Below are 15,221 nucleotides of genomic sequence, written 5' to 3' on the forward strand. Positions count from 1 at the left end.
TGTCGGCACACGTGCGTCTGGCATGGCGATCGGAATATAAACAGCAATGTTACATCATAATAAATGTGCTGTTTAGGTTTACCTGGCTGACCTAAACAGTGGTGTGGTTTCACCTCAGCATCTTTTCTGAGGGCTGCGTTCAGATCAGTCTCTCCTCTTTAGGCAGTGGGAGAGTGAGACCAGGTTTCTCGGCTCTATTGTTCTTGGCTTGTTGCCGTTCTTCTGCACTGGGCTGGTACGATCCCTCCATCTTCCTCTTTTTACGAAGCACGCACGAGAACAGAACCACGGCCAGAGCCAGCAGGAACAACACTGGCATGAACAGGCCCGAGACGGTCGCCGAACTCATGATGCTCCAACCCCCGCACATGTAAAAACAAACAGACTGAGAATATCTATATATGCACTTTTTGTTGTCCAAGGGTGTGCCTGTTCAAGATGACAAGATGTGAGCATCCATGTGTGTGCGAGAAGCAAAGTACCTGGTTAATTGCGACTACACCGTGGTCATTTTGGAAGGGGACTTTAAACTAGTGGAAGAGCGAGGTAGAGGTGAGACGTGAATTCCTACAATACACAAACACAGATGAGAAGATAACGTAAAAAAAGGGTCCACTGTTTGGCTGTGGACTGATGGGGTTAATTATTAGTCTGGGAGAACAACACTGACCTACAATTACAAGGACATCCGCAAAAAAAAAATTCCAAAACCATATAACTTAAACTTTTATCTGTTCCTCAAACAAAACTATGACTTCAAAATACTTGGAATAGACCAAATGAGTTGCATCATTAAGGAGCTTGAAAGCCTCAGAGCCCATTAATTTATACCAGCAAGCTAAAATTCTTCCTTTAATGTGTTCCACGGAACAAAGAAAGTCATACGGGTTCGGGAGTTACACAAAGATGAGAAAACTATCAATTTCCATTTTAGGTGAACACACCTTGAAAAGTAGCATCAAACATATAATAATACTTTTTGTTCATTACCATTATTTTATTATTTCGATTTTTAAAACAAACTACCAGTCAAATGTTTAGGTTTTAGCATATAAACTACTCATATTTTAGAATGTTATCCAAACTATGACATAAAACCTCTTGTATTAATTATGTAGTGGCCATTTTAGAGCTCATCCGACTTTATGAGGTGATCCTGGGAGATTTTACTCAGGCATCAATTATTTATGGGTCGTTGATGCGACATGGCATTTTCTTTGTCACACAATAAGATAAAAATAAAAATGAATAAAATAAAAATGCAGTAAATGGTTAAATGTTTATTTGTCTCACATACATGGCGTTAGTTTTCATTGTTATGCTGACGATACTCAGCTCTATATTTCCTCACGCCCGGATGAAACCTACCAATTCACAAGATTAACAGAATGCATAGCTGATATAAAAAATTGGATGAATAGTAATTTCCTGCAACTTAATTCAGATAAAACTGAATTTTTAATTATTGGACAGAAAAGTTCCACAAGTAGTAACCGAGAATACTGTCTAACACTTGATGAGTGCTCTGTCAAGCCCTCGTCGTCAGTGAGGAACCTGGGTGTGCTCTTTGATACCAATCTTTCATTTGAAAGCCACGTTTCTAGCATCTGTAAAACCGCATTCTATCATCTTAAAAATATATCTAAATTACGGCACATGCTTTCAATGCAAAATGCTGAACAGTTAGTACATGCGTTCATGAGCTCAAGGCTAGATTATTGTAATGCTCTACTGGGTGGTTGCCCTGCTCGCTTAATAAACAAACTCCAGCTAGTCCAAAATGCAGCAGCTAGAGTTCTTACTAGAACCAGGAAGTATGATCATATTAGTCCAGTTCTGTCAACACTGCACTGGCTCCCTATTAAACATCGCATACATTTTAAAATCCTGCTTATTACTTACAAAGCACTAAATAGTTTAGCTCCCCGGTACTTAAGCGAGCTCTTAACGCATTATACCCCATCACGTCGATTGCGGTCTCAAAACTCTGGCCAGTTGATAATACCTAGAATATCTAAATCAACTGCAGGCGGTCGATCATTTTCCTATTTAGCTCCTAAATTGTGGAATAGTCTTCCTAGCATTGTTCGGGAAGCAGACACACTCTGTCAGTTTAAATCTAGACTAAAAACACATCTCTTTACTATGGCATACACATAGAACATTTTTAACTCTCATTATTCAGATCAATGGACTGATTGTTAGGCTGTATTAACTAGGTCAGCCGGAACCGGGAACACTTCCCATAACACCTGATGTACTAGTTACATCATAAAAAGAGTGACATCTACGCTAATGTTAGTCTCTCTGTTTATCCCGAGGTTTATCCCGGATCTGGGCCCTGTCCGGATCGGATGGTGGACCTGCCTGGACATGACCAACGCATCCTGGAGTGTCTGCTGAGCCGTGTCAAATGGTGTCTCCTCCGAATTTGCCTCACTGGCACGACATGCTCAAAACCCGTCTTCGGCGCAATAATTCCGATCTTTCATGTATTCATACTCTTGTGTAATTGACGCCCCATCCTAAATAAATCTGTCTCTTCCGTGATACCCTGAAAATTTTGAATAATCCGATCTAATATGATTTCCGACCTGTAAGGTTGCCAGAATAATAATCTTACACGGTGTGTTAATAGGCCAGAGGAGAACTGGCACCCCGACTGAGTCTGGTTTCTCCCAAGGTTTATTTTTCTCCATCATGCCCCGATGGAGTTTTGGTTCCTTGCCACTGTCGCCTTTGGCTTGGCTTGCTCAGTTGGGGACACTAAAAATATGATTAAAGTTATTCAACTTATTATACAAATAAAATATATGAATTAGGTCTTATTTAATTCTATAAACTATAATACTGATCTGCCAACATTGTCGCTATATGATAAATTAAAATAAGCTGATAACATCACTGTTTTCTCCAGTACGGCTGTACAGCCAAATCTAATTTTGTCGCAATATTACCCTGTTTGACACTGTGAAGCTGCTTTGACACAATCGTGATTGTAAAAGCGCTATATAAATAAAGTTGATTGATTGATTGATAGGCCCTAGGTCTTTAGATATATATATTTTTTTTTTTTTGCCAAATCTCAGTTTTCCTATGGTGTGACTGTCTCAAATTTTGTTCAGGTGTGTTTACAGTGCATCTGGAGGTAATCATTTCTTTAAACCACATTTTTTGACCGTTAGTACAGGTAATGTACGGAAGAGGATTAGGGCCAAGCAAAAAAAAAAAAAAAGCATCTCGAGAATAAACTCATTAAATATCAAGAATAAAGTCGTTCTGTTTCGAGAAAAAAGTCGAAATAAAATCTTGAGAATAACACATTTGATCAGTGTTCATTGCATAGCATACTGATAGAGGACATGGCAGAGTTGGATCACTTAGTCAAGCTATATTTCAGACTTTCTTTCAGTAACAAAGAAATACTATCAACTTTAGCTAATTATGACAAAATTATATTAATGTCCTCTATCAGTATGCTATGCAATGAACACTGATCAAATGCGTTATTCTCAAGATTTTATTTCGACTTTTTTTCTCGAAACAACGATTTTATTTTCGATATTTAATGAGTTTATTCTCAAGATTTTATTTCGACTTTTTTCTCGAAACAGAATGACTTTATTCTCGATATTTAATGAGTTTATTCTCGAGATTGTATCTCGACTTTTTTTCTCGAAATTTAACGAGTTTAATCTCGCATTATAATGACTTTAATCTCGAGATTTTTTTTTTTTTTATTTTTTTATTTTTTTTTTTTTTGCTTGGCCCTAATCCTCTTCTGTAGTACGGTGACTCAAAGCTTGCAAAAAAAAAAAAAAAAAGTGCTTCAGCCATATATTAAAAAAAATAAATAAAAGTACATTTTCTCACTGAAAACAATGTCCTCCAGTGTGACACCACAAACTAGAATTGCCCAATTTAAAACCAGGATAAGTTCAATTGGTTGTAGAACCCCATTCAAGGTTGTGTTACTGAAGCCCATGACAATTTTTTCATTAAAAAAAAAAATATTTCCCTTTTCTGGAACACTTATAAAAGTGTTCATTTCTGTTGTCCTTTGGTGCAACACCACTATATTCTTAATTCTTTCTTTCACACCCAATGAGAAGCATAATAAAGATCTGTGGTCACACCATAGGACACATTTCAGTAAAAAAAATTCAAAACACTGAAAGAACTGACAAAGTTAATGACCCCTTATTTTTCCTCAAACGTCTCACCACATAATATGCATTTGTTTTCTTCAAAAGTGATGTTTTACATAAAAACAAAAAAAAGTTACTTATTTGCCAACTACCCATAAACAAAACCAATGCCACGCATTTCAGCGTTAAATTAAAAGTTTAAGTTTCACACAAGTTTACCTCACAATCACATCACATTACAACGTATTGTACAATGTATTGGTATTTACGCACGTCAAACATTCCCCTATTTCAAAGTATTGTCATCTGGTTATATATTCGTAACAATACTTACTAAAAACAGGCTAATCCTTCAAGTGTAAGGATTAGCCTACTATTTTCTGAAGATTATTTAACATTAAGCAAACACAGCTGGTGATAAATGAGCTATTTCTCCTCAGTCAGTCAGTCAGTCACGGAATGTCGGTGGCGCAGCCGGTTTGACGAGCTGTTCTCAAAACACCCTGAGAGGAATAACATTTGATTAAAAGAGAAACTCATCTCACCTGAGAAAATGGTGTGACATCCGCGGAGGAACTGTTGCTATTATTACTATAAACCCAAACCGATCACGACCGCAGCGTCCATGCGAAGAGCGCGACGCAGCCTCGTTTGATCCGCGCGTTCATGATTCTCTCACCTGCGTCCGGAAGCGCGTAAACTCGCTGTACCTGTTCCCGTGAAACTCACGTGAAACTCCCTTTAGAATCCTAACGCCCACTTTTTTATTCCAAAGCGCGCTTACGCAAACTCATCATCAAACTGCCTAAATGAATGTAACGTAGCTGGGTCATTCCGTAGCTGGGACATTCCTGGGAATTTTTTTATTTTTTAATTATTATTTTTTTGTACTACATATAATTAATGTTCTAAATACATCACATCATTAGGCACATATCATACCTTTAACAAATACTATATATATTTATGATAATTATCAGATTTGTATGGGACTAAAGTTAAAAATAGACTAATTGTGTGTCATTGTTTTCAATTGTGACCCTGGACCACAACACCAGTCAGGGGTAAATAAATAAGCCTTCCATTGATGTGTGGTTTGTTAAGACAGGACAATATTTGGCTGAGATACAACTATTTCACAATCAGGAATCTGAGGGTACAAAAAAAATAAATCTAAATACTTAGAAAATTGTCTTTAAAGTTGTCAAAATGAAGTCCTTAGCCATGCACATTACTAATAATAATGTTCAAAAGGTAGGACATTAACAAAATACCTTCATGGAACATGATCTTAATACGCTGATTTTTGGCAACACAGAAAAATCTATAATTTTGACCCATAAAATATATTTTTGGCATTTGCTACAAATATACCTGTGCAACTCAAACACACACACACACACACACACACACACACACACACACACACACACACACACACACACACGGTGGACTAAGACCGACTGAACATGAAAAGTTGTGATTTTCTAGAAGGATATGGCTAGGAACTATACTCTTTTTCCACCGTAATAATCAAGTATTTGTCTAGAAAAATCACAATTCATTTTCAGCCAGTCTTAGTACACAATATAACTATACACATCACAACATAAGAAAATGCAGTCTGAACAAAGGCGACATACTTAATGCTGAAATGCATGCTGGGAGCCATGAGTTTTATACTGTGGTGGCTAAGAAGGGTTGGAGATAAACTCTGGAAGACATCAAATATCTAGGACCCCTGACTTAGAGGTAAAAAGCAGCTCTAGTGACGGCCACTTTAATGATTACTTCAGCGATTAGCATATGGCTTTGTATCAGCAGAAACCCTGAAGTATATTCAAATGATTGTGCTTTCCCCGCTCATATCCCCCTGAGACCGATTTATGCATTTTATTTCTGGAAAAATTTGCATCAAAGGAGGAATGTTTGGCCAAAGGCTAAAGATTACAGCCAGCAGAGGGAGCCATTTCCGCATGTTTTGAACCCGTGCATGAGGGATGGAGATCACACTCAGGGCTCAGCTCGCAGCTACAGGCACTCATTTAAACGGAGCTATGGTGAGCAATGTAAGTCTTTTAACTTCTCAAATTAATTTCTGTGAAAGTTAAGCTTGCAAAGGCATGAACTGAAACGCGTCAGACTGAACTCGCGTTGTGAATGTATGCCGCGAGTGTAGTCGCGATTACCTCAGCTCTCATCACGAGAGCTCAGCTCATTTATCTGACTCCTGCAGTCAGTGCTCAGTGCTGTGACACTCGCGCGGTGACTTGATCATTATATTGAACAGACACGTTCAGTTTTTAACCGTAGTGTCTTCTCCAACTTAGTCACAGTAATCCAGTAGCGGTTGCTTTGGGAATGGCCTCACAGGGCAGCGAAGCATTCTGGGAATTGTAGTCTTTCATCCCCATGAGACAAAAATAAATTTTCTGTCTTTTCTCAGTCTAGAATAGCCTAGAAATCTAGACGCACCCTAGCGGCAGCAAATTTAATCTGTCCGCAAGTGTCATCTAGGAACTCTTAATACCCTTCTGAGCTGTATTCCTCACAATCTGGACGGGCCAATCACGTCGTGTATAGAGTCGGTGGGCGGGGCCATAATGACGACGGCCGAGTTGCGTTTGCGTGCTTCTAGTAAACACAGATACTGGCGAACCGCGGTGGTCTTTCGAATCAGCTTTGACCGCGACTCTGGAAGACTTGGAGTTAAGCTTTTCTCTGAGAAAAGAACAAAGAACGGCACTGAAGTCATTCTTAAAAAGGGAAGATGTGTTCGGAGTTTAGCCGACCGGATACGGCGAATGTTTAATCTATCAGCGAGCTCTGCTTCACCTTCGTTGCTCTGGTTGGTTGTAGCGCCATCCTATCGTGTGCAGAGGGAGTTTGAAAGACAACCGTTGATCCCGCCCCTCGTATTGAGCTGTCAATGGTGAGTTTCCAGACCAAACATCTTGATGTGGGTCTGGCTTGTCAGGCTAAGTCTAGAAAGCACCAAATTCAAAAATAATTTCACATTTCTACTACATTGATGACCCAGTTTAAATACAGATTCATCTCCTCAGTGCTGAAGTACCCCTTTAAAATGTACAATTGTTGTTGTTTTTTTGTTTTTTAGAGGGTGCTGCACATAGATCCATTCTATGCCAGTCATCTCTTCTGTTCCTGCCAGTGTTACAAAAGTTAAATGTTGAGCAAAACAAATGAATCAACAAACCTCATTCCAGGTGCCCTTTACAGCTTTGGCACATTTTTGTGAAAATATACTGTTCTTTAGTTCTCTCAACCCCTAAAAGATCAATAGAGCAGCTGCCAATTTACCAAAGGTTGTATTTACACAACAGGCATGATGATTTACAGGAAATCTGAAATGCACTAAGAACTCTCAAACTCTTTATAAGTATCATGTTTGATACAAAAAACTGTTTAACCATCAGTTCACAGATTTCTAAGAGTAGTTGCTTATGTGTTACATGTGTAAAGTGCATTTCAGACTCATGAATGCATAATGATATACAGTTGACAATTTGTCTAAGAAATATTTTTATTTTTGGGACTTTTGGAATTAAGTATCGGGAGACAATTATGCCTATAATTTAGAAGGTTCAAGAATTGCAATATTAGTCTTGGCATTTATTTGGTTTGAGTATGCAGGGGATGCATGATAACATTTTCATGATAACCATAAAAATAAATAATGGTTGCTCACAAAAGCACATGATATTGAAAGACACAGCTTCATCATAACTAATGTTTTTTTCCTCACACTTATACGGATAAACAATATTTTAAGTGCAATTATTGATGCTTCTTTCGTAATTTTGGAAATCCTACAAAAAATCGCTCCAAGATCCTCCCCTTCCCAAACATGTTGCCTAATCCCCATGATGGGAATGGGGTTTCGGTGAGAGACGGCAGTTTGGACTCTGAGGGTCACAGGGCAGGTATAAATCTGAGCTTCTGCAGGTTCACAGACACTTACAGGAAGAGACACACACAGACAGGATGGACGTGAAGCTGGTGTGTGTGACTGTTGTTCTTCTCTCCTCACCCCTCCTCACACTGTGTGACCCGCTGTGAGTATTAAACACACCGTTTGTTCATAGACTTACTAATAGATCTGTTTTTAAGATTTGATTTGATCTCCTCAGATACGTTCTGTCAGCTCCTAATTTGCTGAGAGTGGGCTCCTCAGAGAACGTGTTTGTGGAGGCTCAGGATTACTCTGGACCAGCTCTTGATGTAAAGATCTTAGTGAAGAACCACCCAAAGAAAGACAAGGAGATACTGTCCAAATCAGTGAGACTGACAGCAGACAAGAATTTCCAGATCCTTACAGATATAAAGGTGATGTCATAGTTTTAGCTTGTGTGATTGTACCTGTGTGCATCTACATTTGTACAATTAAGTTTTTAAATTGTAAAATTATTTTTGTTTGTGTCCAAATTTGCAAAGGACTGATTCATTTTGTTTTGTTTTTAGATCTCTGATAATCAGAAACTCTTCTCTGATGATCCTGAGGAGAAGCAGTATGTGTATCTACAAGCTCAATTTTCATCCCACACTCTGGAGAAAGTGGTCATGGTCTCTTTCCAGTCTGGATATATATTTGTACAAACAGACAAGCCCATCTACACGCCTGCTAGCACAGGTACGATTCAGTGCTTAAAACATGAAACATAGAGTGCATTAACACAATGTGAATGTTTAATGTGTCACATCAGCATGACATTGTAAAGATTGTGTACCTTTGCACGTACATAACCAATTAAATATAGGACAGATGGAGTGTGAATGGCCTGGGTTGTTCCATGAAATGGCTGCATTTGCTTTTTGGGAAGGGTGTTATTAATTTAAAAAAATAAAATAAAAGGAAGTTTATCACGATCAGGTGTAGTGTAGCAGAGAAGAGGAGATCCAGAATTTCCAAAACACAACAGGCTTTATTATACAAGCACTAGAAACAGGACATGAAACACAATGGACATAACGTTAACGAAGGACAAGGAGTGCAGGGAATGAGTTCACTATAAAGGCGGGCAGATGAAGAGGACCAGGTGCAGGGAATCTGGGGAGAGTGGGAGAGATAACAAGGAAGTTAAATCAGGCGCGGGACAGGGAAGATCTTGGGAAATGGAGTCCGGGAACAGGCGTGACATTTGACATTACCTCCCCCTTCCGGTAAGCACGTCCTCGAGGGTGGGCACCCTGGAGACCTACACTCAGGTGCGGGGTGGTGCAGACGGGTATGCAGGTCTCCAGGGAGGGACTAGGACGTCCGGCGGCCATGGCGGGTCAGGAGTCGTGGACGGCCATGGCGGGACAGGAGCCGAGGGTGGCCATGGCGGGTCAGGAGCTGAGGGCGGCCATGGCGGGTCAGCCTTGGGTATCTTGCGCGGAGCTGGATCCTTGGGAACCTTGGAAGGAGCTGTAGCCTTGGGACCCTTGGGCGGAGCTGGAGCCTTGGGAATCTTGGAAGGAGCTGGAGCCTTGGGAATGAGCTGGATTTTTGGGACCATTGGAATGAGCTGGAGTCTTGGGAACCTTGGAAGGAACTGTAGCCTGGTGGACTGGAGTGGAGTCCAATGGGGCTGGAGGGGGGTCCAGCGAGCACGGAGCAGAGTCTAGAGTGTGCGGATGCCCTGGAGCCTCAACAGGGCAAGAGCAGCATCCATACACTTCGTGAAAGTCCTTGGCACCAGGGTGAGGCTGAATGAAAGAACCCTGTATTGATAAGCCTTTCCTCCAAAGGCAAATCTGGGGAACTTCCTGTGTTGCCGGACGACCTGAATATGGAAATAAGCATTTTTCAGGCCTACCGTTTTGAACCAGTCCCACGCATGTATCTGAGATATGATAATCAGCGTTAGCATCTTGAAATTCCCTTTGTAGAGAGAAAAGTTCAGTTAGGAAAAGTCTAGAAGGTTGCAGATCACCGTCCTTCTTTGGGGCCAGGAAGTAGCAGCTGAAGAAGCCGTGTTCCACCTCCGTTGAAAGGATCCAAGGCGATTGATACCCCTGGCAGATGTTTCCAATCATGAAAGAAATGTGACTGTGAAAGTGGAGTCTTGCGGAGAAAACCAAGCATGTCTCTGTTCACACTTATCCTGTAACTACATAGATATGTACCTCTTAATTAAAAAATAATTACAGTATAATGTATTCATTTTCCTGATAGTTACCCATTTATTCCCCAAATATTACATATTGTTCCCTTATATCTACACATACTTACTTTACTTTACTATAGCCCCTTTCACACTGCGATTCCGGCAAATACATGGATAATGCGACCCGGCATTTGTTCCCGGGCCGATAGATTTGGTCCATTCACACTGCCAGCGAAATACCGTAATATGTACGCTTTCACACACAACCCGTAACGGTCCCGGAACGAGTTGACACGTGACATCCTGATGTGACGTATAACGGCGAGCGATCTCAGCTTCAGCGCGGATAGTAAGGAGCTCCGTGGTCTCGACTTGTGTCCAGTTTGCGCACATTTCTGCTTGTTTAATTTTAGTTTATTTTGTATACGAACACTCTCTGCGTTTAAAACACCGACTAGCTCTTCTGGCACTGCCGGGTTGTATTATTGAAAAAACAAGCTCTAGGAGTCGCACGATAACTACGTATACGTTGCGGCATTAGTTTTGGCTTTTGTTCACACAGCGCTCGTCCCGGGTCAAATACCGCAATATTACTAGGTCCCCGACCCGGGTCGAATTCGGTAATCAATCCCGGGACGTGGTTGCTTTCACACAGAAGGCGACCCAGCAGTGTTCCGGGAATATTGCGGGTCCGACGTGCAGTGTGAAAGTGGCTTTACTGAAAGTTACACTATAAATTTTCTTTACTTATGCAATACTTTACGGGCTATAATCAAAAGCGTTACCCAATTTTTTAACACATTAGATTACAAGTATCTAAAATCCGTAAAAACTGAAATAACAATGATTTAAAAACGTTCAAACAAAGTATTTACATTTTTTTGCAGTTCAATACAGGATTTTCTCTCTGACGCCCAACCTTATACCCCTCAGTCAGGCTGCAGTCACGGTGGAAATCATGGTACACAAACAAACAGCACACACACACACACACACACACTTGTTCATTCACATATTTATTGAATTGTGACATTTCAGTTGTAATGACCATCATTGAACTGATTATCTCAACAAACGCGGTGTTGATGCTGATTTCTGTGTTTCTTTAGAATCCACAAGGCATCACAGTTTCATCAGAAAAGATATTTCCAGCGAAAGGGATGAAGTCCGGAAAATACGCCATTCCTGAGGTTGCCAAGTATGTAAAACACTGACAGGACTAAAGATGTTAAACTTAAATAAACAGACCAAGCATTTAGGTTTCCTCAATAGGCGCCCCATGAGGGACAAATGTTTTCTCAGATGGCCCACGCTAAAGTCAGATGTTTCTGTCAGTGTAACATTACTGTAATCATGTTCTTAAGCAAAATCCTAGATTGTTCTAAAGCAATGTCAGTTTTGATGTCATGAAATCAGACAATATGTTTCTGGGTGTATTCTGTATCTTCCAGTATTGGGATGTGGAAGGTGGTCACACAGTTCGCAAACACCCCTCAGAAGCAGTTTACTACTGACTTTGAGGTCAAGGAATATGGTAAGATGTGTCAGAAAACTATGTTATGTAAAAATGTGATAACTAAAATAATGTATTTATTTATTTATTTATTTGTCTGGCTTGGTTTTAGTGCTTCCAACATTTGAAGTGAAATTAAAACCCAGTCGATCATTCTTCTATGTGGATGATCAGAGTCTGACAGTCGAAATTGAAGCCAAGTAAGACAACATATGTTCTGCTTCATTGTACTGAGATTAAATCTATGATGCGTGAAGATACTGATTTAAAATAGATCTGTGTGTAAATATGAAATACTGTAAAATGAGCTACCAAAACTTTCCAGCCTTTCCAGTGTGTTTTTTTTATACTGTAAATTGTAAAGTAACTAAGACTTTTATCTTAATCTCAAAAGGAGTAATATTATTGAATATTGTTTCAGTCCTGCCGGTCACTTCCCAATAGATCTGGACAACGAATATGTGGTGAAATTTCCGATAATTATTGTAGGCCTATTAAGAATACAACTTTACCTTTAACAATAACCTTTGTTAAATTTTTAAAATGTGTCAGATATAGGGAGAATCGGGGCGAAAGTAACACGGGACGAAAGTAACAAAGCGATTTTCTCAGAGCCCTGACTACATTTGCATTCAAAGCTATGACAGCACGTTCCGCACGCAACGTCTGATGGATCTGCTAAAAATCATGTGATTTCGTCATCGTTTCGCGCAGTTGGGTCCGAAATATAGTTTTCGAGTACGGAAAGTAAATTACTGAAACGGTACTTTTTTTTCTAATTACAAGTTGTATTTCTCATTTCATGTGTCACAGTAATGATCACTCTACAGATTATTCATTGCTCTTACACATCCTGAAGTTTTTCAGTATAAAAGTAAATCGTGTTTAAATGTCAGGACTTCCTGTCGGGACGAAAGTAACACTTGTTACTTTTGTCCCACTATATATAATGCATATTATGCTAATTTAATTTTCATATTGTTCAGATTGTTTAATTGTTGAAGAAAAATATTATCAAATATATTGGCATTGCATGAAAAAATATTCTAAGCCTACAAGTTTGTATTGTCAGATTATATTTGAAACATTTGATTAAACTTAAAATTTAAAATGAAAATTTAATTCAATAATAAAGTAGTTACAAAATATGTTTGCAGTTACATATTAAAAAGGTCATAGTGAGGTATTTTTAAAAAAACAAGAGTAACACAAAACAATCTAGCTTATATTGTTGTGTTACTTTCGTCTCAACTGATGGGGTCAAAGTGAAATTATACTGTAGTTTTCCTGCATTTGTACAAAATACCACCTGCTATTGATAGACCACACTTGTGAGTTATTGACCAGAGCAAATATATATCTCTGTCTAAAACATTATCTTTTAAAATTATGTTTTTTCTTCTGAAAAATGGTACTTTCGCCCCTGCTCTCCCTAACTCAGATATACAGTACTGTTAATATGACTGAAATGTATTGTGCTGAAACTGGATGTGGATTGAGCACAGCCATCTTCACTGTTCAGTTTTTACAGCAGAAATTGTATGTGCTTTTATAGCTACCTGTTTGGAAAGAAGGTGGAAGGAAATGCATATGTGGTGTTTGGTGTGATGGACGGTGAGAAGAAAACAAGTATTACTTCCTCTCTTCAAAAGGTTCAGGTGAGAGAAATTAAAGAGTTTACAAGTTGGGATAAATCTCATTTCTCCTCACCTACAGGACAACTTAAAATGTTACCTCATCTTCTAGACGGATGTTGTCTTTCTCATACATAAATAGATAACTAAAGGAGAAGGTATTGCAGAACTGACCAGAGAGATGATCACTAAGACCTTTAGAGACATTAACCAGCTGGTCGGACAATCAATCTATGTTTCAGTCAGTCTTCTTACAGAAAGCGGTAAGACTCAACAGACACTGTACATCTGTATGCACATGTGTGTGATTGTATATGAGAGGCTAATTGCGCGCACACCTGTGTGTGTGTGTGTGTTTCAGGCAGTGAAATGGTGGAAACGGAAAGAAGAGGCATTCAGATTGTGACGTCACCGTACGCCATTCACTTCAAAAAAACACCACACTTCTTCAAACCTGGAATGCCCTTTGATGTCTCGGTATACAAATTTTACTTTACAAACCTGAAGGGTTATAAGAACAGAGAAACAATTAAAAAGATGTTTGATTACACATGATGGTGGCTGATTTTTTTTTTTTTTTTTTTGTTTTATAAAAAGGTTTATGTAACAAATCCTGACCAGACGCCTGCTGTAAATGTGGAAGTGGAGGTCAATCCTGGAATGATCAGAGGTCATACAACAGCCAATGGCATTGCAAAGGTTACTGTCAACACTCCAGGAGGATCTTCAACACTGCAGATCACTGTAAGGCATAGAATAAATATAGTTTGTTGACAGTTATTTGTAGTTGTTGTGAATCAGCATATATATATATATATTTCAGGCAAAGACCAAAGATCCACAATTAAGAGATGGACAGCAGGCAGTGAAGACGATGACGGCTCAGGCTTATGTTCCCAAAGGAGTCTCCAAGAACTACCTGCACATCGGCATTGATGCTGCAGAACTTCAGATCGGTGATCAAATGAAAGTCAATCTCAACACTGGACAAAGTCCAGGAGCCAAAGATCAAGATTACACATACATGGTAAGATTATGATTATGTATTATTCATCTGTATCAGCAATGCATCAATTACATCAGTATTTGATTTCTACCACAGCTTGTGTTTGAAACCGTATGAATGTCATAAATAGTGTTCACTCGTCTGTTTCATTTTCAGATCTTGAGTAAAGGTCAGATTGTTCAAGCAGACAGGTTTAAGAGGAGAGGACAATCTCTAGTGACTCTGTCTCTACCTGTAACCAAAGACATGGTGCCGTCCTTCCGCTTCGTGGCTTATTATCACGTGGGCTCGTCTGAGGTGGTGTCTGATTCAGTCTGGGTCGACGTGAAGGACACGTGCATGGGAACGGTGGGTCAACCATTACAAGAAATGGCTGATGTGTGAATCAACTAGGTCTCAATCAGTGTCTCTTGTTTTAACAGCTCAAGCTTCAGGTGAAGAACAAGATGAATTACTATGGCACAGGAGATGAAGTCAAACTGCAGATCACTGGAGATCCTGGAGCTAGAGTTGGGCTGGTGGTGGTTGACAAGGCTGTGCAAGTCCTTAACAAGAACAGACTCACTCAGACTCAGGTGAAGGATGTTCCTCAGACATCATGGCACAATCAGCATATATTTGAAACACTTGTAATTGGCATCTTTTTTGCACTTTTAGATCTGGGACACAATAGAGAAGCATGACACCGGCTGTACGGCAGGAGGGGGGCTGGACTGTATGGGGGTTTTCAGTGATGCAGGACTGATGTTTGAGTCAAACACTGCAGGAGGAACCAACACCAGAACAGGTATTTTTTTGTTTTTACAGAAT

General features: G+C 39.6%; 1 protein-coding gene and 1 long non-coding RNA gene across 2 annotated transcripts in view; one reads left to right on the top strand and one right to left on the bottom strand.

Annotated features, from left to right (window-relative positions):
* Positions 1-215: 215 nt before the first annotated feature.
* LOC137072772 (uncharacterized) lies at positions 216-5,186 on the bottom strand. The gene is made up of 3 exons (XR_010904677.1): positions 4,694-5,186; positions 483-567; positions 216-353 (listed from the first exon to the last, which is right to left on the bottom strand). It is a non-coding gene; the product is annotated as an uncharacterized lncRNA (long non-coding RNA).
* A 2,877-nt stretch (positions 5,187-8,063) lies between these two features.
* The window catches only part of LOC137072769 (complement C3-like), a 42,177-nt gene continuing 35,019 nt past the window's right edge, over positions 8,064-15,221 (top strand). The window contains exons 1-15 of the mRNA XM_067440693.1: positions 8,064-8,224; positions 8,300-8,495; positions 8,631-8,799; positions 11,146-11,219; positions 11,368-11,456; positions 11,710-11,792; positions 11,884-11,971; positions 13,327-13,429; positions 13,548-13,668; positions 13,767-13,882; positions 14,003-14,149; positions 14,229-14,432; positions 14,568-14,759; positions 14,834-14,986; positions 15,069-15,198. Coding sequence (XP_067296794.1) covers positions 8,154-8,224; positions 8,300-8,495; positions 8,631-8,799; positions 11,146-11,219; positions 11,368-11,456; positions 11,710-11,792; positions 11,884-11,971; positions 13,327-13,429; positions 13,548-13,668; positions 13,767-13,882; positions 14,003-14,149; positions 14,229-14,432; positions 14,568-14,759; positions 14,834-14,986; positions 15,069-15,198 — 1,936 coding nt within the window. The 5' untranslated portion in view covers positions 8,064-8,153. The remainder of the gene's footprint in view (positions 8,225-8,299; positions 8,496-8,630; positions 8,800-11,145; positions 11,220-11,367; positions 11,457-11,709; positions 11,793-11,883; positions 11,972-13,326; positions 13,430-13,547; positions 13,669-13,766; positions 13,883-14,002; positions 14,150-14,228; positions 14,433-14,567; positions 14,760-14,833; positions 14,987-15,068; positions 15,199-15,221) is intronic.

The sequence above is a fragment of the Pseudorasbora parva genome, chromosome 4, assembly GCF_024679245.1.
Source record: "Pseudorasbora parva isolate DD20220531a chromosome 4, ASM2467924v1, whole genome shotgun sequence".
Taxonomy (NCBI): Eukaryota; Metazoa; Chordata; class Actinopteri; order Cypriniformes; family Gobionidae; genus Pseudorasbora; species Pseudorasbora parva.